Source organism: Stegostoma tigrinum, chromosome 1, assembly GCF_030684315.1.
Source record: "Stegostoma tigrinum isolate sSteTig4 chromosome 1, sSteTig4.hap1, whole genome shotgun sequence".
Taxonomy (NCBI): Eukaryota; Metazoa; Chordata; class Chondrichthyes; order Orectolobiformes; family Stegostomatidae; genus Stegostoma; species Stegostoma tigrinum.
The window spans coordinates 142652649-142678410 of NC_081354.1; the positions used below are offsets into that span (position 1 = coordinate 142652649).

At 42.3% G+C, this 25762-nt stretch overlaps 1 protein-coding gene across 15 annotated transcripts in view; it reads right to left on the reverse strand.

Moving 5' to 3' along the window:
* Positions 1 to 25762, reverse strand: part of celf4 (CUGBP, Elav-like family member 4) — a 1237212-nt gene that overhangs the window by 338706 nt on the left and 872744 nt on the right. For 10 of the 15 annotated variants that reach the window (XR_009446241.1, XR_007247548.2, XM_048530867.2 and 7 more), the window contains exon 4: positions 7352 to 7480. Coding sequence is in view for 13 of the 15 variants with exons in the window: in XM_048530867.2 (XP_048386824.1) it covers positions 7352 to 7480 (129 nt within the window). In the remaining 2 variants the exon portion in view is untranslated. The remainder of the gene's footprint in view (positions 1 to 7351; positions 7481 to 25762) is intronic. The other 5 variants (XM_048530893.2, XM_048530849.2, XM_048530876.2 and 2 more) reach the window with 1 other exon arrangement.

Below are 25762 nucleotides of genomic sequence, written 5' to 3' on the forward strand. Positions count from 1 at the left end.
GATCCTCATCACACATTCAGCTGAAGGAGAAGAAAATATCAACAAAGCTGCATATAAAACACTAATATTTCATTAATAAATTTGGGCCATTTGTATTCCGTTATAATTCTGGGGTTTCCCCCAAGGATTTAGGCTTGCCCCCTACTATTTCTCATCTACTTGCTGTCCCTCAGGGAAATCATCTGAAAAAATGTCAGTTTCTGCATGTACATTGACACCCAGTTCTATCTCCACCACTGACTTCTCCACTTAACAGGCTACTTGTAAGACATTCAGTGCTGGATGAACAGATATTTCATCCAACTAAAAATTGGAAATACTAAATCCATAGTCTTCTGTTTCCAGGACACTAACTCCGTCTGTCTGACAACTGTTTAAGGCTGAAGCAAACTGTTCACAGCTTTGGTTACATATGTGAATCATATTGAATGAGCTTCTCACCACATAGCTACACCACCACAAAGAACACCTAATTCCACAAAAAAAATGACCAAAGAACTGCGGATTCTGGAAATTTCAGCATACCAGGAAGTGTCTGTGGGGAGAAAGCAGATTTTAATGTTTTGGGGTCCTTCTTCAGAATACTATCTTTAACTTTGTTGAAATACCTGAGTCTGCCCAGCCTTAGCTTACAGAATCAGAGAATCACACAATTAATATGGTGAAAAAGGAAGCTATTCAGCCCGTCATGTCTACATCAGCTCTCCAATAAGTATTATGACATGATGCCATTTGCCTGCCTTTTCCTCATACTCTTACACATTGCTTCTATTCAAATAATCATCTGATGCCTGCTTGAATGCCTATATTGACTTTTCTTGCACAACACTTGCAGGCAATGCATTCCAGACCCTAACTACGCACTGTGTGATAAACCCTTTTTCTCTTGTTGTATTTGCTTCATATGCAAATAATTTTAGATCTTAGATCTTTAGATCTTACAATTTCAATCCTTTTATGAACAGGGATACTTTCTCCTTATCTACCCTATCAAGGCTTCTCATGAGTTTGAAAAATTCTGTCAGATCTCCTTTTAGCCTTCTTATCTCCAAGAGGAACCGTCCAGCCTCTCTAATTCAGTGTCATTACTGAAGTTTTCCATTCCTGGAACCATTCTTGGAAATCTCTCCTGCACTCTCTCCAGTGCATTTACATTTTTCCGTGATGTGACACACAACACTCCAGCTGAGGTCTAACAAATCTCTGATACAAATTCAATATTGACTCCTTGCTCTTGGGCTCTGTACTGTATCAAGAAAGCAAAGGATACCGTATGCTTTATCAACTGCTTTCACATCTGCCCTGTCACCTTCAATGATCTGTGTATATATACACCCAAATTCCTTCACTCCTGAATTGCCTTAAGCATTGATCCCTGTATGTTATATCGTCTATCCATGTTTTATCTACCAAAATGCATAACCCCACACTTCTCAGTTTTGAACACCATTTGCCAAATATCTGCACCAAGTTGTCTATGTCCATGTGGAGTTCCACAATGTGCTCCTTACAATTTGCAATACTTCCAAGCATGGTTTCATCTGCAAATTTTGAAACTGACCCTTGCGCATCAAGGTTTAGATCGTTAATATAAATCAGGAAAAGCAAGAGTCCCAACACCGGCCCTGGCAAACTCCTTTACAAACCTTCCTCTAACTCAAAAAATATTGATTGACCATTACCCTCTGTTTCCTATAATTCGGGTGATTTCATATCCATGTTGCTACTGTCTCTTTTATTTCTCCTTTATTAATTCATGGGATGAGGGCATCGCTGATCATTGCCCATCCCTAATGCCCAGAGGGCAGTTAAGAGTCAACCACATTGCTGTGGATCAGGAGTCACACATAGGCCGGACAGGTAAGGACAATGGTTTCCTTCCCCAAAGGACATTCGTGGAGCTGATGGGTTTTTCCAACAATTGACAATGGATTCATGGTCATCATTAAACTTTTAATTCTAGATATTTAATGAATTCAAATTCTACCATTTGCCGTGATGGAATTCGAAGCCCCCAGAACATTGTGTAGGTCTCTGGGCTAATAGTGCAGTGATAATACCACTAGGCCATCACCTTCCCTGTAACTCCCTTGAGTTCTAACATTTCTCACAAATATGTTGTGTGACACTCATTCAAATGCCTTCTAGAAGTCCATGTACATCACATCGACAACATAACCCTCATTAATACTTGCTGTTATCTCTTCAAAACTCCAGCAGGTTAGTTAAAGATCATTTCCCCTGCAGAAATCCATACTAACATTTCCAAATCAAGCCACATTTTCCCACATGACTGGCAGTTTTATCCCAAGTAATTATTTCGGGAATTGAAAGCTTATCATTGAAGCTAAACTGATTGGTCTGTAATTGCTGGGCTAATCACTTACAATTTTTTTGAACAAAGGTGTAAAGTCTGCAGTTTTTAGTTCTGTAGAACCTCCCCAAATTCAAAGAAAAACTATAGCGATAGATTATGCCCAGTGTCCCTGCAATCTTCACATTTACTTCCTTCAATATCTTTGGACGTATTTCATCTGGTCTCAGTTGTCAAAGTTAAACTTTCTCCTTATCAATGTTGACTCCTACCCTTTCATTGACAGAGCCTCCTACTATTTTGCTCTCCATTTTGCTCTATTCGTTCTTTTAACATCCTTTTATGATAAATAGGGGGTCTGTTCACTCAGCAGGCTGGATGGATAGCTTGTAGTACAGAGTGATGCCAACAGTGTGGGATCAGTTCCTACACTGGTTAAGCTTACCATGAAGGACTCTCCTTTGCAACCTTTTCCTTTGCCTGAGCGTAGTGACCCTCAGGTTTAACAACACCAGTCATCTCCATCTCTCTGTCTCTCTAATGAGAGAGCAGCCTGATAGTTTGGTCAGACTATAGAAATTTTATCTTTACCGTAAATGTCCCGATATCTTCATTATGTTGGCTGCCACTCTTTTCTCAGATTTCCCCTCAGAACGCTCTGTACTTCTCTTGATTATCAACTGTATTCTCTATCTGACACCTATCATAAGTGCACATATTCATCTACATTTTAGCTTCTATCTCCTTTTCTATATAGAGAGTCCTGGGCTTGTTTACCCTTCGTTTTGCTTTTGGGGAAATATTCTTTGACTGTACGTGAACTATCTCCAGTTGGAAGACAGTCCATTGTTCAGCTACATATTTTCTCATCAACCTCTTGTTCCAGCCTATGCGGTTGAGTTGTGTTCATGGCCCCAGTGAAGTTAGCTCTCCCCTCATTAGTTATTGCCTATTTTCCTTTTTTAAATTATCATCCTTTACATTCACTTTACAATGCTCTGATCACTGTCTCCTATATATTCTCCTGCTCATATTTAACTTACTTTCTGCTGAAATTTTTATCCATGCCTTTATTACTTCTGTCCTTGTTTATACCAAAGTATTTTTGTCAGCCTCCAACATTCAAGGTGATCTAAAACTCAGCTGTCCATGTCATGACTTTTATCAAGTCCACTTCATCCTTTTCTCTTGTGTTCACTACATGAACTCCTGCTAACTCCTGCCACAATTTAAAAATTCTTATCCTTTCAAATCACTCCCCTTTAGTATCTCCGCAATTTCCTCCAGATTGTAAACAAATGTTGTCAAGATAAACATTGCTAATTAAGTACAGCCACACAACTTCTGTCTTTTGTATTTCATAGGAACCCCAATGCATCCCCGATTAAAGACCATTCCAAGCATAAAATTAAACAATTAATATGCAGTTAAAAAGAAGTGGTGTTTGTACATTATCAAAGGAGTGGTAGCTAAGATGTTAATTCGAACAATTATTCAATGCAAAGTTGACAGGGCTCAAACCTTTGAGACAACACAGTGTGAAGATGGAAGAACACAGCAGGCCAGGCAGCATCAGAAGAGCAGGAAAGTTAACATTTCAGTTTGGGGCTCTTCTTTGGCATCTGCAATTCTTGTTATCTCAAACATTTGAGATATCTATGTTTTTCTAATTCTGACCTCTTGGGCTGTTCCTGATTTAAATTACTTTCCCATTCACAATGCCTTTATCTGCCAAAGCTCTAAAATGGGAGTTGCCTGCCAAAACTTCTTCATTTCACTAATTCTCTTCCCTTCTTTTAGATACTTGTAAAGCATATCACTTTGATCAATTTTTTTTGGTCATCCACAGACAGGATAGTGCCTAGATTTTGTAGTGGTAATGGTGATGAAACTGTCAGCACATATATTCCTTATTTCAATGAAATTCACAGCAGCTATGGAAATTCACAGATAAGCAGCTGAGTGGGGAAATTCAGAAGCTGCATTCCATGATTCAATGCTTCTCCAAACATTGCAAGACCACTTTAAAAAAGTAGCATCTTGTTGAATGAGATGTTTAATGCGGTACTAAATTCACCACAACTGTCTCAGCAATAACAGCCATACCATACATATTTAAACAACAGCTCCACATAATAACACATCCTAAGGTGCCTTCGAAGAAGTATATGACATCAAACCAGGGAAAAATATTTGGTCAGAAGACTAAAAGCTCAGTTAAAGAGGTGCGTTTAAGATGTGTCATAAAATAGGGAAGTGAGCTGGAGAGGCAGAGATGTGTAAGAAGGGAATTTCAGAGTTTTAGGCTGAGGCAGTGGAAGACACAACTGCTGAACCTTGTGCTTGAAGCCATACATTGTGAAACTAATCTGGAATATGTCTCAGCTCTCTGTGCATACACTGTCCCCGAGATTATTTGCTCCCCTTTTATTTTCCTTTATTCATTCATGGGATAAGGGCATCACTGACCAGGCAGTATTTATTGCTCATCCCTAATTGTTCAGAGGGCAGCTTAGAGCCAACCACATTGCTGTGGGTCTTGAGTCACATATAGGCAAACCAAGTAAGGATAGCAGTTTCCTTCCCCAAAGGGCATTTGTGAACCAGATGGAATTTTCCAACAAGTAACAATGGATTCGCATTCGACTCTTAATTCCAGACATTTATTGAATTCAAATCCCAACATCTACCATAGCAGGATTCAAACTCAGGTCTCCAGAATGTTATTTGGATCTCTGGATTAACAGTCCAGTAATAATATCACTAGGCCATTGCCTCCTTACTAAGTAAGACACTTCAACTCCTCGTGCAGTGGAATGCTCCTTTAATTTTAACACTGTATGTTAGGTTATTAAATACTGTTCCCCAGTGTAGTGTCTAAGGCCTCTCTCTTCTCATTCTAGACTGGTGTCTTCTCTCTTACTGACTTCAGAGTCATCTGATCGTTAACATCATCATGAATTACTTGATTACCCCCCTCTCTCTCTCTCTACCACTGCCTACCACCCCACCCCCAAAAACAATTGCCTGTACTTTGGTTAACATTGCTGCAGTCATTTCCTTCCATTTAATTATATGATTTATGTCATCATTAACATCATTGTTATCATTGTTAATGTTACCATTATCAAAACTGCTCTTACCATTTTCAAAGACCTACTTTCAAAAGTTCTATAACTCGGGCTGGACACTCCAGTCTGGTTTGCCTGAGTTCACTGCTAGGGTGATGGAGTTATACTGTGCTTGGAATAGTTGTGCCACTGGGTCCAACATCTGATGCAACATAAATTTGGCTGTCCCACAACCTGCGATAATCATATTCAGCCTCAATTCCGAACTCAAGTGAGATTTTCTCCTGAATATCTTTTCAGGCGTTCTGCCAAAATAAAGTCTCAGTTGAGCTGTTTGTCTGATGTCTGTGGCTTTTGACTTCCTGCACCTTAACTAGAACTCCTGTCTTGGCTTTAAGGTTGACACAGTTTTCTCCTGTGTCTACAGTTGTACGAACTCCGCTGCTCTTAGCTAGGCTTTTCGCTCTAGCTCTTTGACATTATCTCAGTCTTGAGACTTCATGTTTAGTTTGAGGTTGTGTTCCAAAACTTGTACACCTGTTCTTAACCTCCTCTCCATCAGCAATTCCTCTGGAGAAGACCGATAGGATTTGATAGAATGGATGTGGAGAAGACACTTCCATTAGGAACCTGACGGCACAATCTCAGACTGAAGGGTTAACCCTTCAGAACTGAGAAGAACGGAACTTTCTCAGTCACAGTGCTGTTAATCATTGAGTGCATGTAAGACCAAGGTAGACAGATTCTTGATTGGTAAGGGAATCAAGGATTATGGGGGAAGACAGGAGGCAGGGATTGAGAAAAATATCAGCCAGGATTGAATAGCAGAGCAGACCTGATGGGCCAAATGGCCTCATTATGCACACATATCTTTTGACTTATGGTCATATAGTCCTTAGTTTAATGGAGAGTTGCCATTAGATTAAAATTAATTTGACTTTTAGTCCCATTGTTAGCCAGATATAGAATCATGAACTCCATATTCAAGCTAGCTGCGAAAAGAAATCAAACCAATGAAAAAGGTTTGTATTTTCTCTAGGGATATAGGTCAAAATTACATGAAATGAATTGTGAAATGGATCACATATGATTTACTTGAATGATGGAATTGACTCGATTGGCTGAATGGCCGACTGATGTTCCTACATATCTGTACTGATTGGTGCACTGCTGAACCATTCCTGTTTCCTGCTAAATTGAGAAAAAAAGCTTGAATTCAATTTCTCTTGGATAACTGGGGAGAAAATAATATTGGCAAATGTTCCTGCTCACGATGGCTATCCAGCCTGAAAGTATACACATGTGGCATGGTGATAATGTGCTTACATCTGAGCCAGGAGGTTTGGGTTTAGATGTCAACTGCTCAAGAGATGTGTAATGATATCTCCGAACAGGGTGATCAGTAAACATCTGTACATGAGCTTGGGCAACAGCCAATCCATGTATTATTGAGCAGCATATGATTGCTCACTACAAAGGCATGGAATTAAAGAATGTCCATTGAACGTGGAGGTGCTTGTAGAATCTTGAACAATAAGGGTTTATCAAGACATTGATTTGAAAGACACAGAAGGGAAGGGGAAATGAAGAGAGTACACCCATGATCCATCAAATTGCTGAGAAGTACCCAACTATGACAAACAGAATGGTTCATTTGTATCAGTAAACGTCTTCATAGGCTCTACTGGTTGATTATGACCCTTTTCCTTTGATTTTCATCATTAACATTTCCCTGTTCTGAGACAACAATGCCCTTTTAAGTTTTTTCTTGCTTTATGAAACAACAATTCTTTCTCAGTCAAAGGCAATAGAATAACATTGTTTAAATACTAAAGAGAATGTATTCGCATCATCAAGTAGCTCACTATTCTGAGGCCTAGTTTAAATCACATCCCGTTGCTGTAAGAAAGCTTATGTTAAGCTACTAGAAGGCAGCTGCTTTTACACTCGAGCATTAGAGTCTTACCTTTGCTATTTCCATCAGGCCCTCGAAGGATTGTGCATTCCTCAATGTTACCGAAAGCTTCAAATAGTCTGCGTACGTCCTCCTCCGACTGTTGCTTGTTCAGCATGCCCACAAACAATTTTCTGTCTTCTGGAACAAAAGTTAAAGGTGCTTACCAAATCCTTGCTGGTTCACACTATGACATTTAGTAATATCTTTGTGTTTACCAAAAAAAAACCCTGCATCTCAAACATATCCATATTGTCACTCTTAACCATTTTGATTTCGGAAATATTCACTTTAAAATGTAGATGGTGTGACCATTTCTGTTTAATCACATCATATATATTTGCAAATTAATGATTTCCCCATATAAGTACGTTAAATGCAGAAAAAGGCATTCGCAAACAAAAACGTCATTGTTGAATAAATTATGATGCCTGTTGGATGCATTTTAAGATAGCTTCACCAGAAGCATCTTGTGTGTAAAGCAATTCTTTTTCTTGGCTTGATACTGAAACATGGACTATTGTTTGGAATGTACAGTAGTAATGATTTGAGTTTGTGTTTGTGCACCTCTCATTTACAAGGGAAAATGCATTTCACTCATTCAATTTCTGCTAACACATTTAATGCTCAGGTTCACTTTTCTACTCTGTCTTAAGATGGCAGCAGTGCCCACATAAGTAGACAGACTTGTAAAGGCAGTAAAGGAGTAACAGATCCACCCTTGACATTAAAGGTTGTTTGCCCCATTCTCTTTTTAAATTAAGAAACAGTTACATTTTGTTTACTACTTATTATTACTGTCAAATTTCTCCCCTTCCCTAGTGGCCTGAATACTGTCTCACTGACACCTTTCTGTGACATGTTAACTACTCAGTATGACCCTTGGCAGCGGTTAATATAAGGCAACTTGATTTTTTATTAGTTTAGTCATTTGATGTGAGTTTTGTTGTCTAGGCCTGCATCTGTTGACCATTATTACCTGTCCTCGAGAGTCTAGAGGCATCAAAGCCAAACCTACTGCTTTGGGGCCCACTCACATGCATTTTTATTCTGAGGCAGCTGGAAGCCAATGTTCTTTCCAAGCTGCTCTGCGACCCAGCAGGATGTAAACATGTCACCCCCTTCAGTTATCATGCATGCATGGTCATTAAAAAAAATTATAGGGTGACATACTGTTGAGGATTGCCCCAGGTGACCTTTCATCTCCCAAACCTGTGGGTGTTAAGGCAAATTAAGTCATTGTGCTTTTATTCCTGTTCCGCTTCAAGTTAGATAACTTTGAAAGACTGAGGAAGAAACTTGAGTCTCTCTGGTCACTATTGTTCATTTGCTTGATAATAGAAAACCTGAATGAAGAACTGAGCAATTTATTTGCCTGTGTCATGCTGGTCTGTTTCCAAAGTTGGATTTTCCTGGAACAGCTTACTGGCTTATAGACAGAGGCTATAATTTAAAACATATCACACTGTATTAGAGTTAACAAAGTGTGGGGCTGGATGAACACAGCAGGCCAAGCAGCATCTAAGGAGCACAAAAGCTGACGTTTCGGGCCGAGGCCCTTCATCAGAAAAGGGGGAGGGGGAGAGGGTTCTGAAATAAATAGGGAGAGAGGGGAAGGCAGATCGAAGATGGATAGAGGAGAAGATAGATGGAGAGGAGACAGACAAGTTAGAGAGGCGGGGATGGACCCAGTAAAGGTGAGAGTAGGTGGGGAGGTAGGGAGGAGATAGGTCAATGCGGGGACGATGGACAGTTCAAGGGGTCGGGATGGGGTAGGAAATGGGGGTGAGGCTTGAGTTGGGAGGAGGGGATAGGTGAGAGGAAGAACAGGTTAGAGAGACAGGGATGAGCTGGGCTGGTTTTGGGATACAGTCATGGGAGGGGAGATTTTGAAGCTTGTGAAATTCACATTGATACCATTGGGCTGCAGGGATCCCAAGTGGAATATGAGTTGCTGTTCCTGCAACTTTCGGGTGACGTCATTGTGGCACTGCAGGAGGCCCAGGATGTACACATCATCTGAGGAATAGGAGGGGGAGTTGAAATGGTTCGCGACTGGGAGGTGCAGTTGTTTATTGCGAATCGAACGTAGGTGTTCTGCAAAGTGGGCCCCAAGCCTCCACTTGGTTTCCCCAATGTAGAGGAGGCTACGACGGGTACAATGCATACAGTATACCACATTGGCAGATGTGCAGGTGAACATCTGCTTGATGTGGAAAGTCATCTTGGGGCCTGGGATGGGGGTGAGGGAGGAGGTGTGGGGGCAAGTGTAGCACTTCCTGCGGTTGCAGGGGAAGGTGCTGGGTGTGGTGGGGTTGCAGGGGAGTGTGGAGCGGACAAGGGAGTCACGGAGAGAGTGGTCTCTCCGGAAGGCAGATAAGGGTGGGGAGGGAAAAATGTCTTTGGTGGTGGGGTCGGATTGCATATGGCGGAAGTTTCAGAAGATGATGCGTTGGATCCGGAGGTTGGTGGGGTGGTGTGTGAGAACGAGGGCTATTCTCTTTTGGTTGTTATTGCCAGGACGGAGTATGAGGGATGTGTTGTGGAAAATGCGGGAGACACGGTCGAGGGCGTTCTCAACCACTGCAGGGAGAGATGTTGCGGTCCTTGAAAAACTACGACATCTGAGAGGTATGGGAGTGGAATGCCTCATCCTGGGAGCAGATGCGGCGAGGCGAAGGAATTGGGAATAGGGGATGAAATTTTTGCAGTCAGGTGGGTGGGAGGAGGTGTATTCCAGTTAGCTGTGGGAGTCGGTGGGCTTGAAATGGCTACTGGTTTCAAGGTCATTGCCTGAGATGGAGACAGAGAGGTCCAGGAAGGTGAGGGATGTGTTGAAGGTGGCCCAGGTGAACTTGAGGTTGTCGTGGAAGGTGTTGGTGAAGTGGATGAACTGTTCGAGCTCCTCGTGGCAGCATGAGGCAGTGCCGATACAGTCATCAATGTACCGGATTTCACAAGCTTCAAAGTCTCCCCTCCCACTACTGCATCCCCAAACCTTCCCAGCTCATCCCTGCCTCCCTAACCTGTTCTCCCTCTCACCTATCCCCTCCTCCCACTTCAATCCGCACCCTCATTTCCTACCTACTAACCACATCCTGCCCCTTTGACCTGTCTGTCCTCCCCGGACTGACCTATCCCCTCCCTATCTCCCTACCTGTACTCACCTCTACTGGCTCCATTCCTGCCTCTTTGACTTGTCTGCCTCCTCTCCACCTATCTCCTTCTCTATCCATCTTCGATCTGCCTCCCCCCCTCCCTATTTGTTTCAGAACCCTCTCCCCCTCCCCCTTTTCTGATGAAGGGTCTCGGCCTGAAACGTCAGCTTTTGTGCTCCTTAGATGCTGCTTGGCCTGCTGCGTTCATCCAGCTCCACATTTTGTTATCTCGGATTCTCCAGCATCTGCAGCTCCCATTACCTCTCACACTGTATTCGGCATGGTTGACCATGAGATTTTCCTGCTCTTAGCACTGGACATTCGTGTAATGGAAGGATTTACAGATTGATAATGAACCAGTTTTGGCTCTGTTACTTATCCATTTTCCATAACCATCAAGTCTTGGAGTTTTCGCCTGAGAAGCAGAAATGCTATCAGTGTTGCAGGACCTCCTCTCAATAGGCATCTACCACAGTTATGTTCATCAAGGTAGTTTTTAATGCCTTGTATCTTGTTTCAATTTGAGACTTTGAATGTTTAGAATCGATCAGATACAGTTGTCAATGCACTAAATGTGAAAATTGAAATGTTCACATTTTTAATATTCATAGATTTTATTTTTACCTCTACTAATTCAACATATATATGTAACAATATACTGCGATTTTCTGAAGCTCTCTCTCTCCTTTACGTTAGAAGGCAAATTTCACAAGTTGAGATGTGACCAAGGAGTGATAAATCAGTGAAACTGATTTGCAAAACAATGCATTAGATAATTGGTAACACTAGAGATGACCTCCATACCAGAATTTTGGATCTGTACAGCAAGTGGATCTTTGCAAAGTATATTTTGAAGGCAAGAATGTGACAGTTTGGCCAAAGTAACTCTTGTGTAAATTAAAATGCACTTTCAATTCTTCCACTATGCAAAAATAGGTAAAGCGCAACCTACATATGCATTTGCTATCTCACAGCACAAACTTTCTGCTCCAATGTGCTCTGAAACCATTTGTTACCTACCAATTTAAGCAAACCCAATTTTTTTTTCACTTAGATTCACAAATAAACCCACAGTCACTTTATCAGATATACTCTCTTTCAATTCAACCACACAATTCCAGTTACTGCAGGGAAATTAGAATTGGACAGAATACTTAAAGAAAAGCACTGCATATACCCCTAACCAACAGCTGGAGTTCTTTTAATGCGTATATGCCCCGCAGCTTATTTCAGTTAAATTACAGTAGTAGGGAACGGCATGCAATCAACTAAATTTGCATTAATGGTAATGAAGTGTACATGAAACAGATGCAATTGAATAAAATAATGTAACAACACTATAACAATTTTATAATAATGAATTAGTAGCAGCTTCTGCACTAACATCATTGAGCCTGATTTCTGCATCTCCGACAGTGGTGCAAAGCCTGGTATTAATTATTAATCATTTTACAGATATAAAGTGCAAATTTAATGAGAAATTAGTTTTTACAGACTCTTTATATATTTTGTCACAAGTAATGTACGACTAAAATATATATTGAGGCCATGACTCATGATATGCAAGCTCAGTCAAGTATTTATGTGTCCAAAGTCAATTGCTTTATTTTTGTCTTGAGAAACTTCAACAAATTTGATAGAAAACAGTACAGGTTTTCCAGATTATAAAATGTGAGGCTGGATGAACACAGCAGGCCAAGCAGCATCTCAGGAGCACAAAAGCTGACATTTCGGGCCTAGACCCTTCATCAGAGAGGGGGATGGGGTGAGGGTTCTGGAATAAATAGGGAGAGAGGGGGAGGCGGACCAAGGATGGAGAGAAAAGAAGATAGGTGGAGAGAGTATAGGTGGGGAGGTAGGGAGGGGATAGGTCAGTCCAGGGAAGACGGACAGGTCAAGGAGGTGGGATGAGGTTAGTAGGTAGATGGGGGTGTGGCTTGGGGTGGGAGCAAGGGATGGGTGAGAGGAAGAACAGGTTAGGGAGGCAGAGACAGGTTGGACTGGTTTTGGGATGCAGTGGGTGGAGGGGAAGAGCTGGGCTGGTTGTGTGGTGCAGTGGGGGGAGGGGACAAACTGGGCTGGTTTAGGGATGCAGTTGGGGAAGGGGAGATTTTGAAACTGGTGAAGTCCACATTGATACCATTAGGCTGCAGGGTTCCCAGGCGGAATATGAGTTGCTGTTCCTGCAACCTTCGGATGGCATCATTGTGGCACTGCAGGAGGCCCATGATGGACATGTCATCTAAAGAATGGGAGGGGGAGTGGAAATGGTTTGCGACTGGGTGGTGCAGTTGTTTGTTGCGAACTGAGCGGCGGTGTTCTGCAAAGCGGTCTCCAAGCCTCCGCTTGGTTTCCCCAATGTAGAGGAAGCCGCACCGGGTACAATGGATGCAGTATACCACATTGGCAGATGTGCAGGTGAACCTCTGCTTAATATGGAATGTCATCTTGGGGCCTGGGATAGGGGTGAGGGAGGAGGTGTGGGGGCAAGTGTAGCATTTCCTGCGGTTGCAGGGGAAGGTGCCGGGTGTGGTGGGGTTGGAGGGCAGTGTGGAGCGAACAAGGGAGTCACGGAGAGAGTGGTCTCTCCAGAAAGCAGACAGGGGTGGGGATGGAAAAATGTCTTGGGTGGTGGGGTCGGATTGTAGATGGCGGAACTGTCGGAGGATGATGCGTTGTATCCGGAGGTTGGTGGGGTGGTGTGTGAGAACGAGGGGGATCCTTTTTGGGCGGTTGTGGCGGGGGCGGGGTGTGAGGGATGTGTTGTGGGAAATGCGGGAGACGCGGTCAAGGGCGTTCTCGATAACTGTGGGGGGAAAGTTGCGGTCTTAAAGAACTTGGACATCTGGGATGTGCGGGAGTGGAATGTCTTATCGTGGGAGCAGATGCGGCGGAGGCGGAGGAATTGGGAATAGGGGATGGAATTTTTGCAGGAGGGTGGGTGGGACGAGATGTATTCTAGGTAGCTGTGGGAGTCGGTGGGCTTGAAATGGACATCAGTTACAAGCTGGTTGCCTGAGATGGAGACTGAGAGGTCCAGGAAGATGAGGGATGTGCTGGAGATGGCCCAGGTGAACTGAAGGTTGGGGTGGAAGGTGTTGGTGAAGTGGATGAACTGTTCGAGCTCCTCTGGGGAGCAAGAGGCGGCGCCGATACAGTCATCAATGTACTGGAGGAAGAGGTGGGGTTTGGGGCCTGTGTAGGTGCGGAAGAGGGACTATTCCACGTAACCTACAAAGAGGCAGGCATAGCTGGGGCCCATGCGGGTGCCCATGGCCACCCACTTAGTCTGTAGAAAGTGGGAGGAGTCAAAAGAGAAGTTGTTGAGGGTGAGGACGAGTTCGGCTTGGCTAGTGCAGGTTTTCTTCCTCTTCCACCATTCTTTCAGTGGTTGCTTTTGTGCTGTTTTCTTTCTGTGTTTGAGCTAACCTCAAAAAAGCCAAAAAACAAGAGAAATGAAGATCAGCATGTCTGAACTCGGGACTGATTACAATGACCAGTTTGACTCTCCTTCACCATCTTCGGAACTGGATTAGAAAAGCACAGCACAGTACAGGCCCCTCGGTCCACAATGTTGTGCCGTGGAATAATTTTAATGCAAAAATAAAATAACCTAACCTACATTCACCTCAATTCACTGCTGTCCGTGTGCATGCCCAGCAGTCACTTAAATGTCACTAATGACTCTGCTTCCACAACTTCCACTGGTAAAGTATTTCATGCGCTCACAACTCTCTTGGTGAAGAACCTCCCTCTGACGTCTCCTCTCTACCTTCCTCCTAACACCTTAAAACTATGACCCCTTGTGGCAGTCAATCCTGCCCTGGGGAAAAGTCTCTGGCTAGCGACTCCATCCGTGCCTCTCATTACCTTGTACACCTCGATCAGGTCACATCTCTTCCTCCTTCTCTCCAGAGAGAAAAGTCCGAGCTCAGTCAACCTCTCCTCGTAAAACAAGCCCTCCAGTCCAGGCAGCATCCTGGTAAACCTCCTTTGCACCCTCTCCAAAGCCTCTACATCTTTCCTATAATAGGGTGACCAGAACTGGACACAATATTCCAAGTGTGGTCTCACCAGGGTTTTGTAGAGCTGCAGCATAACCTAGCGGCTCTTAAACTCGATCCCCCTGTTAATGAAAGCCAAAACACCATATGCTTTCTTAACAACCTTATCCACTTGGGTGGCAACTTTGAGGGAGATATGCACTTGAACACCTAGATCCCGCTGTTTCTCCACACTGCCGAGAATTCTGCCTTTAATCCTATATTCAGCCTTTACGTTCGACCTTCCAAAATGCATCAGTTCGCATTTATCCAGGTTGAACTCCATCTGCCATTTCTCAGCCCAGCTCTGCATACTGTCAATGTCTCACTGAAGCCTGCAATAGCCCTCGATACTATCAACGGCACCTCCAACCTTTGTGTCATCAGCAAACATACTAACCCACACCTCAACCTCCTCATCCAAGTCATTTATAAAAACTACAAAGAGCAGAGGCCCAAGAACAGAGCCCTGCGGGACACCACTCAGCACTGACCTCCAGGCAGAATACTTACCATCTACAACCACTGTCTGCCTCCTGTCAGCCAACTAATTCTGAATCCAGACAGCCAAATCACCCTGTATCCCATACCTCCTGACTTTATGAATGAGCCTGCCATGGGAAACCTTATCAAATGCCTTGCTGAAGTCCATGTACACCACATCTACTGCTCGACTCTCATCAACCTGTCTCGTGACTTCCTTAAAGAACTCAATAAGATTTGTAAGGCATGACCTGCCCCTCACAAAGCCATGCTGACTCCCTTTAATCATGGTATGCTTTTCCAAATAGTCATAAATCCTATCCGTCAGAATTCTTTCCAAAACTTTGCTGACCACAGACGTAAGACTGACTCGTCTGTAATTTCCAGGGATTTCCCTATTACCTTTCTTGAAAAGAGCAACAACATTTGCCTCCCTCCAATCTTCTGGTACGACTCCCGTGGAGAGTGAGGAAGCAAAGATCTTCGCCAGCGGCTTAGCAACCTCCTTTCTCGCTTCCTGGAGCAACCTAGGATAAATCTGGTCTGGCCCTGGGGGCTTATCAATTTTAATGTTTGCCAAAATTTCCAGCACATCAACTTCCTCAATCTTGATCTGTCAAGCCTGTTTTCCTGCTCCTCAAAGTTCTCATTCACAACAAGATCCCTTCTTGCAACAAAATGAAGATAGACTGTAGTTGCTCCTCTATACTAGAGGAAGGGCTATTAGGGACGAACAATGAATACTGTCCGAGCTACTGAAGCCTACACAAAAATATTAAAAGTTAGTCTTGTAATATTAAAATAGGCAATGTCAATGCAGGTGATCATATTACATTTTGTAAACATAGTAACACCATGGTTAAAGAGGTGTCTTGATTGAAAATGTAATTGAAATTTTTTTATCAAAAATCAAAATTGTAGGTTTGTATTTATTGTTGGCTTACAATATTCACTTATTCATTTGTTTTTTAACTTGTGCTGTAATTGGAGTCAAAGGAATAGAAAATCCTTTCAGTTTTTAATGTTTCAATGGTAATAAATTGACTCAAATTTGACACTGGTTAGCACACAAAATAGAGTTACTGCTTCAATGCTCCTGAATCTTTAGGTTATTCCAGTTCTCTAGCATAATACTTCCATTTCATTTTTTATAATCTTTCTAATGACCATTCTTAAAAATATGCAAACCTCCAACAACATAGCACTACAGAGGCATCGTATTAGCAACGTGACGGAGAATGCTAAACTAATTTCAGTTGGATTCTCCTCACCCAGTTTCTCTCCTGAGTGTTTCAGGTATATTTCATTGGCATCAACAGTCCACTGGATGAACAGTCATTCCTCATGTGAATGTTAACAATGAGCACCACCAGACTATTTTCCAGTAATGGGCGTTACTACCAAGCTAGATCAGGTCTTAATTTGTGCATTTTCAAATGGCCACTGGCAAAGTAACTGACTGGAGAGAGAGAAACAGCTTTCCTATTCAGTGAGATATTTAATCCTCATATTCTGAAACAAAAACAGAAATTGCTGAAGAAGCTCAGCAGATCTGGCAGCCTCTATGGAGAGAAAGGAGGGTCAATGTTTTAGGTCCAGTGACCCTCTTTTTTCTTGTATTCTGTTTCACCACAGCTAACAGCATGGATATCTGGTATGCATGTAAATTAAAGGTATACAATAATCCAAAAGATTTTTCTCTTAATAACTCAATGGGCAATAGACAATAGGTGCTGGAGTAGGCCATTCGGCCCTTTGAGCCAGCACCACCATTCATTATGATCATGGGTGATCACCCACAATCAGTATCCTGTTCCTGCCTTATCCCCATAACCCTTGATTCCACTATCTATAAGAGCTCTGTCTATCTCTTTCTTGAAAGCATCCAGAGAGTTGGCCTCCACTGTCTTCTGGGGCAGAGCATTCCATATATCCACCACTCTCTGGGTGAAGAAGTTTTTCCTCAACTCTGTTCTAAATGGCCTACCCCTTATTTTTAAACTGTGTCCTCTGGTTCTGGACTCACCCATCAGTGGAAACATGCTTCCTGCCTCCAGAGTGTCCAATCCTTGAATTATCTTATACGCCTCAATCAGATCCCCTCTCATCCTTTTAAACTCAAGAGTATACAAGCCCAGTCGCTCCAATCTTTCAACATACAATAGTCCCGCCATTCCGGGAATTGACCTTGTGAACCTACGCTGCACTCCCTCAATAGTAAGAATGTCCTTCCTCAAATTTGGAGACCAAAACTGCACACAATTCTCCAAGTGCGATCTCACCAGGGCCCTGTACAGCTGCAGAAGGACCTCTTTGCTCCTATACTCAATTCCTCTTGTTATGAAGGCCAGCATGCTATTAGCTTTCTTACTTTTGTCCTACTTTTGATTAGCCTATCAAATTATGAGTGGTACAGGATAAATTCCTGAAGAGTCTGAGCAAGTCCTACTTTTGCTCAGTTGTTTTCCAGAAAGTTTTTTTTTCCTTTAGGGAGTGGCAAAGAAAAAATAATCAGAACAATGACATTGGAAATTGCGCTGGAATAAGTATTAACACATTTATTTCATCATTTCTGGCAAGGTTGGGTGCAAAAATTTGCCTTTATAGACTTCTTTTGATCTGCCATTGTGAATGAGTCCTTAGTTTATGTTTTAAATGTCAAGTGATAATGCACCAATACTTTTGGTCCCGGTAAGACCAGACTAAGTTTACCTTTGAGTAACTCCTTAGACCAACTTTCCCTGGCTTTTCAATATTTCTCTTTTTTTTGCATGGTAAAAGTTAATGGTTCTAAATGAGATAACATTGCATTGCATTAGATCCACACAACCTGATAATGTTACACTGTCTTTGTGTGGACAAACAGTTAATCTTGCTCAAGGCCCTGGTGGAGACAAATTTGATGTTACCCAGCTCCTGATGATAGAAACTGGAAGAACTGCGGATGCTTTAAATCAGAAACAAAGATGCTGCCAGACCTGCTGAGGTTTTCCAGCAATTGCTGATGACAGAAATTTTGCTTAACTAGATAATATAAGCAATATCTAGTTATGTAAGGAAAACGGTCTCTTCTTGCTAAGACTCTTCAGGAATTTATCCTGTACCACTCATAATTTGATCGGCTAATCAATGCAACATAGAGAGGAAGATTGGTACCCCAACTTCTTGCTGGCAGCGGTTAGTACCCAAAGACCAATACAACATCTTATAACAAATCTAAAAGGCATCAGCTGTTAAAGTCTGGCTTGCCTTCATTTGCTCTCCCGTTTTTTCTTTCTGGATACCCTTGTAGGAGTAAAGAAAACAGTTGGGACTTATTGCATAGAGTCAGACCCTTGACCTGTCTCATGGAACAGTACATTGGGTTGCCAGGGTGCTAATGTGCCAGCATTGCACAATCTTAATTTTTGATCTTGCCTGTGACAAGATCTATCTCAAGAAACTAAACTAAAGCTGCAAATACCGACAGCTACTTCAATAGAAAGTGAAAAAGCCCATTAGCAGTTTCAATCTAAGAGCAACTTAGAGCAAGTTTTCTTTCTTTTCCTTTACTTCCTATAGGTGGCAATTTAGGTTACTACTAATTATATTCATGACACATCAAATAGATTGCAATGTCAAGTTGTCATGGTTCATATTTATGTCTCGTGGACTTTCAATGCTGATAAGCATGCACCAGTTTCCCTGTAGCAGGTTAGGTCTTAATTCTCCTCCTCTACCTGCTGGTGTTAAAGTGACTTCATATTAAATGTGCAGCAGGCATGATAGAACTTTATGAAACAGCTGTACAATTACTAGCAGAAAGCAGGTGCAAGACTGAGACTTGGAAATACATAAGCACATTGTCAATCTCTTTCTGTTTCTCTGCAGCAACATTTCTCTATACATTTAGCTACTGTCAGCAAAAGATAATGAATAACCACCCTAAACTTTCCAATGGACACCACAGTTTCAAGCAATAGGACAGACGGACCTGGTGTTATGCTGCTGAGCTGGGTAAGAACTCTTCAACTGATGACTGGTCTCCAAAGGCTGGGCTCTGTTTGAAACAAAATGCTACAGGAGATGGACAAGCAAGTAGGTACCTTGGCAGTGCTCCTCCTTACATCACTCAAACTCCTCCAAAGACAGCTGATTTATTTGTAAAAGTGTAACTTCTTATTTCAATAAGAGATGAGGTTTCAAGAGGTTTGAGGTTAGATATTTACATTTGCAGAAAATTAAACAGGACAATTAACAACTAACAGTTTTGGCAGGGAATTGTGAGACTGCAATTTGTGAGAAAATAACTTACATAAACTTAATAGGCATTAATAAGTGGCATTAAACATTTGCCTGAGCACCAGTAGTGCAATACTGAGCTATTCACAAGAGGAAGAGCCCTTTTTTTGGGTAACTTAGCTGATGTCAGCCAAGTCCTTCTTTGCTCATAGGCATTAACAACAGGACGTTGTGAAAGACAAAGGAACAGTCGGCAGACTTTGAGATAACAAGAACTGCAGATGTTGGAAGTCAGACTCGATACATGGTGAAGCTGGAGGAACACAGCAAGTCAGGCACATCAGAGGAGCAGGAAAGTTGACATTTTGGGTGGGGCCCCTGCATCTTTGATTATTGCCCTATGATTCCAGCTTCAGGAAGTCATTGGTCTTGGTTTAATTGTGATATCACCTATCATATAATAGATGGTCATGTGGTCAAGGGACCGCAGAACTGCCAACATACTGGAACAAAGGAGTTGGGACTGTTCAAAAACTTATGTTATATTATAGTGTACTTCTCTTGGCATGATTATCATTTTGGAAGCACTTACTGGTCCACTGACTGTTGATACTGATGGGTAGAAAACTCCTATATTTAATGTTTAAGTGACAGTCTGGTCTCTGTGATTGAGGAAACATAGAAATCAGGGGCAGGAGTAGGCCACTCAGCTCTTAGCCTATCGCACCATTCAACACAATCATGCTTGATCATCCAACTCAGAACCCTATTCCTGCTTCTGCCCCTTACCCTTTGATTTCTTTAGCCCTAAAAACTACATCAAACTCTTTCCTGGAAACATTCTAAGTTTTGGGCACAACCACTTTTGGAGGCAAGGTGTTCCCTGGGCTCACTACTCTCTGGGTGTAGAAATTTCTCCTCATCTAAATGCAAAATTGCATGTGTCCTTAACTTTTGATCCCTGGTTCTGGACCCCTCAGTCATAGGGATCACTCTGCCTGTGTTTACGCTGCCTAGTCCTGTTAGAATTTTAGAGGTCATTATGTGATGTCTCCTCACTCCTCTAAACTCCAGGAGAACACAGGCCTAACTGATCCAATTTCTTTTCACGTGTCAATCTTGACATTTCAGGAATTAGCCTGGTAAACCCATTGTTGTACTTCCTCCACAAACAGGACATTCTTCCTTAAGTGGAGAGACAAAAACTATGTACAAATACTGCATGAAACTATGGAAGACTGGATCTTGAGTCTTTTACTTCGTCTGGAACATAGTACCCTCCCTCGAGCTTTTGATAAAATGGGAGTTTTTTAAAAAACTTAGGCCAACATTTACTGCCTTTCCCTAATTAACCAGAGGGTTACTACATTACTGTGAACTTGGAGTCACATGTAGGCCAGACCAGGTAAAGATGAAGGACATCAGTGATTGATAAGGGCTGTTTTTGACAATCAGCAATGGTTTCATAGCTGTTATTAGACGCAATTCCAGATTTTTTATCAAATTCAAATTTCAGCATCTGCCACGGCAAGACTCAAACTCAAGTCCTCAGAACATTACCTGAGTCTCTGGCTTAATAGTGCAGCGATAATACCACATGGCAATCACTTCCTGGTTTAATATTAATGAGGTGAGTTGTGACATTAACAAAGTGTTTAACAAGTGTCAATCCCTGTCAATTGGCACCTCACTGCTGCCGAGTGAGAATCTCAACATCCCACTTGCAGTGAATATGAAAAATACAGCAAGATGGTTTCGATGTTGAGATGGGTCTTGCCATACTTTTTGCCTGATAAGGCTACATGTTTTACAAGAGCCCAATGTTGCTCAGGCCCCTATAAGGTTCTACCTAATTTATTTCTAGAAGACTTGCAGAAACCTCCTTCGGAATAGAGTAGATCAGTGTTACGCAGTCTTTTCTCACAACTCAGCACCCTGGCTTTTCACATTTTGTGTCTGTAGCACCTTCAATGTGATAGATTGTGTCCTTTGTTTCTCATTGTCTAGCATCACTAGGAGTCCTAAAGAGGTTGTCTGAATGGAGCATTGCACCATTTTTTCCTAGGTCAGGAGCACCACACTTATTACTCTTATGCAAGCTGCCATAGCTCTTGGAACAAATTATTCAGTGATTTCAGCTTGAATCTGCATGGCTTTGAATTTTGCAAGCAGTCTTTCGTACGCAACATTATTAAATGATCTTTGAAAATCTAAGAACACAATATCATTCGGGTTATTATACCAGAGAAGTTTAAAAGAAAATTTAGAAGCACAAAACAATTTAGATGTATCACTGTTGGCAATCATTCACTAATGAGTATGATTGTCCATCAAAGAAATTCCATGTCACTGGTCATGGAATCAGTGTGTTCTTGCTTGATTGATCAGCCCAATCCGAGGGCAGCATCTCTGACCACACATTTGGCAGATGAATATAGGTACACACAGAGGTATATAAACACCAAAACCAGATGCAGATTTTAGGAATGCTGTCAGGTTGCTTACAGCTGCAAGAATGTTTTGGATACTTTAAAGTAAAGTGTACTTCACAGTGTGGTGATAACAGTTAACCATTTGTCCTATTTTCTTTTGAAAACAAAAGAAAACCTACTATGGAGTTTAACTGCATTAGATTTTATGCAAATATCATCAAAACGTAGTACAGTTATCAGAGTAGTCGTTTTGTAACAATTATTGCATTATGCATGAGAATGGAACAATATAGCGGGAACATCAGATGGAACAGAATGAATGTTGAGATAACGGTAAAAAACTGATTTCTGACAACTATGCTTACTCACCTAACTGTACATCTCTCACTTGCTGGGTTGCTGAGGTGTTTGGAATAAGGTTTTCCGTCAAACAAAACCTCTTCTGTGTACCGTTCTGCAAGTTGATTTTTCTAAATAGTCACTACTTATTAGTTCTATTGCAAAAAGGCAGTGGAAATGCACAAAGACTTTTACTGGTGTAAATTATTTAGTAATATTTGATCTGGTAATGGGAACAATTAACAGAGTAGATTGACAGTAATGACATTTATTGCTGTGTACTGTAACTTCGTCACCATTATAAATGTTCTGAGGACACAGTAGGTAAATCTTCTTAAAACAACAATTAAATCTATTCCTTACATATGCCATTTACCCTTCTGATAATTAAGGAAGGAAAAGATGGCTACAATTAGCTTGATTCATCTTTGGACTTCACTATAAAGTATATGAAGGTGGAGTGGTCAGCCCTGGACGAAAGCAGCTGCTTAGATGAATTGCAATGGTTTCAACCATAACACAAATCAGAATTGGAGAATCTGAGAAACAAAGTATAGAACTGGATGAACACAGCAGGGCAAGCAGCATTTTAGGAGCACAAAAGCTGACGTTTCAGACCTAGACCCTTCATCAGAAAAGGGGGATGGGGAGAGGGTTCTGAAATAAATAGGGAGAAAGGGGAAGGCAGATCGAAGATGGGTAGAGGAAGAGATAGGTGGAGAGGAGACAGACAAGTTAAAGAGACAGGGATGGAGCCTGTAAAGGTGAGTGTAGGTGGGGAGGTAGGGAGGGGATAGGTCAGTATCGGGAGGACTGACAGGTCAAGGGGGCAGGATGAGGTTAGTAGGTAGGAAATGGGGGTGTGGCTTGAGGTGGGAGGAGTGGATAGGTGAGAGGAGAAACAGGTTAGGGAGGCAGGGACGAGCTGGGCTGGTTTTGGGATGCAGTGGGGGAGGGGAGATTTTGAAGCTTGAGAAGTCCACATTGATACCATTGGTCTGCAGGGATCCCAAGCGGAATATGAGTTGCTGTTCCTGCAACCTTCGGGTGGCATCATTGTGGCACTGCAGGAGGCCCAAGATGGACACGTCGTCTAAGGAATGGAGGGGGAGTTTAAATGGTTTGTGACTGGGAGGTGCAGTTGTTTATTGCGAACCGAGCGGAGGTGTTCTGCAAAGCAGTCCCCAAGCCTCCGCTTGGTTTCCCCAATGTAGAGGAAGCCACACCGGGTACAATGGATACAGTATACCACATTGGCTGATGTGCAGGTGAACATCTGCTTAATGTGGAAAGTCTTCTTGAGGCCTGGGATGGAGGTGAGGGAGGAAGTGTGGGGGCAAGTGTAGCACATCCTGCAATTGCAGGGTGCCAGGTGTGGTGGGGTTGGAGGGGAGTGTGGGGCAGGCAAGGGAGTCACGGAGAGAGTGGTCTCTCTGGAAGGCAGATAAGGGCGGGGATGGAAAAATGTCTTTGGTGGTGGGGTCAGATTGCAGACGGTGGACGTTTCAGAGGATGATGCATTGTATCTGGAGGTTGGTGGGGTGGTACATGAGGACGAGGGGGATTCTCTTTTGGTTGTTATTGCCGGGATGGGGAGTGAGGGATGAGTTGTGGGAAATGCGGGAGACACAGTCAAGGGCGTTCTCAACCACTGTGGGGGGCGGAGGGGAAGTTGCGGTCCTTGACAAACGAGGACATCTGAGATGTAGGGGAGTGGAATGCCCCATCCTGGGAGCAGATGCTGTGGAGGCGAAGGAATTGGGAATAGGGGATTTTCGCAGTAAGGTTGGTGGGAGGAGGTGTATTCTAAGTAGCTGTGGGAGTCGGTGGACTTGAAATGGATATTGGTTTTTGGGCGTTTGCCTGAGATGGATTCAGAGAGGTCAGGAAGGTGAAGGAGGTGTTAAAGATGGTCCAGGTGAACTGGAGGTTGGGGTGGAAGGTGTTGGTGAAGGGGATGAACTGTTTGAACTCCTCATGGGAGCATGAGGTGGCGCCGATACAGTCGTCAATGTAATGGAGGAAGAGGTGGGGTTTTCGGCCAGTGTAGGTATGGAAGAGGTATTGTTCCACGTATCCTACAAAGAGACGGGCATAGCTTGGGTCCATATGGGTACCCATGGCCACCCCCTTTGTCTGTAGGAAGTGGGAGGAATCAAAAGAGTTGTTGAGGGTGAGGATGAGTTCAGCTCGGCGGATAAGCGTGTCGGTTGACAGGAACTGGTTGAGATGAACATTATCTGTTGATGGAACGATTTGCAGGTAGCATACATAATGACTGGATTGTCGAGGAATGTAGGAGATTTCCCATAGTGCAGATCTACTAATTCAGTTCAAATTAATTATAACTGGAAAAGATAGCCTACATATAGCTCATGTTTAACTACTGACTGCAACATGTAAATATGCTCAGGATTTTTTAAGAGGGAAAATATTACTATGCAAAAGTATAATCATACCATCAAGTAGGATAAAAATTAAGGCAAAACAGGAGGTTATGATCAGGTGATTTAAAAAGCTGAAACACAAAAACTCAGAAAATAAGAGCAGGAATATGACGTTTGGCCCAATCCAATTTTCAACATGATCTTGGCTGGTGAATTATCTCATTTGCTTTTGATTATGGAGCTTAACTGCATTAGATTTAATGCAAATATCATCAAAACTTAGTGCAGTTATCAGAGTAGTCATTCCCTTTGTCTCTCCATGACATTGTCAACCTCTAGAAGTCTATTTATTTCTTTTTTAAATATATTCAGTGACTTGGGCCTCTGTGGTAGAGGATCCCACAGTGCGTGCATGAATAAATGTCTCATGTCAGTCTGAAATGGTCTACTTCATACCCTCAGACTGTGAACATTTGTTCTGGGAAACATCATTCAGTCTGTCCAACCCTGTTACAATTTCATATGCTTCCAAGAGATCCCATCTCATGCTCCTAAACTCCACTGCATACAAGCCCAGTTGACCTGGCCTCTCCTCATACGACAAACCTGCCATCCTTGGAAATGAGCCTGGTGAAACTTTGCTGCACACACAGTACAGCAAGTATATGTTTTCTTCAGTAATTGTATGATTAAAGATTATTTAAGGAGAAGAAAAAAAAGTGTAAGCAATGCTCTGGGAAAAGAATGAATTAGTGTCGTTAGGCTGTTCTGATATCAACACATTTAAAATAAAGAGAGCAGCACACTCAGAAAACATCTGTCTATAGCTTAGTTCCATACAAAACCAGTGGATAAATTAAATAATATTTGCTGAACTTGAGCGAAGAGTATCATTTGTTGTAAACTTGATCTCAACAGTTGTCCATTCTGAGTCACTGTTTGCATACCTTTTTCTGTATGTTTATTGAGCTGCCAATAACAATAATTGAAATGTTCCATGACAGCTTGCTGCCCTGGTATTATCTTTTATCATCTTCATAATATCTATCCCAGCTACAATCCTGTGTCCATAACTGAAGACATTAACTGCCTCAAATTAATCCATGTGATCAAAATGAGAATCACAAAAGACAAAGGTCTTTCACTCTGATGAAACTTGCCTTCAGTTAATCTCTCTTTACCATGCTTAAAAATTCCATTTCCTTCTTTGAAATGGAATTATATGGTATCTAATTTAAATTCCAGATTCAATATCTCTTGCACCTTCTCCCCTCACAATCTCTGATTACATTCTTCATTACTTTATTGTGGCTGCCTCGGCAACTTTCCTGATTGCATTAAAATTCAGTAGCACTTCAAC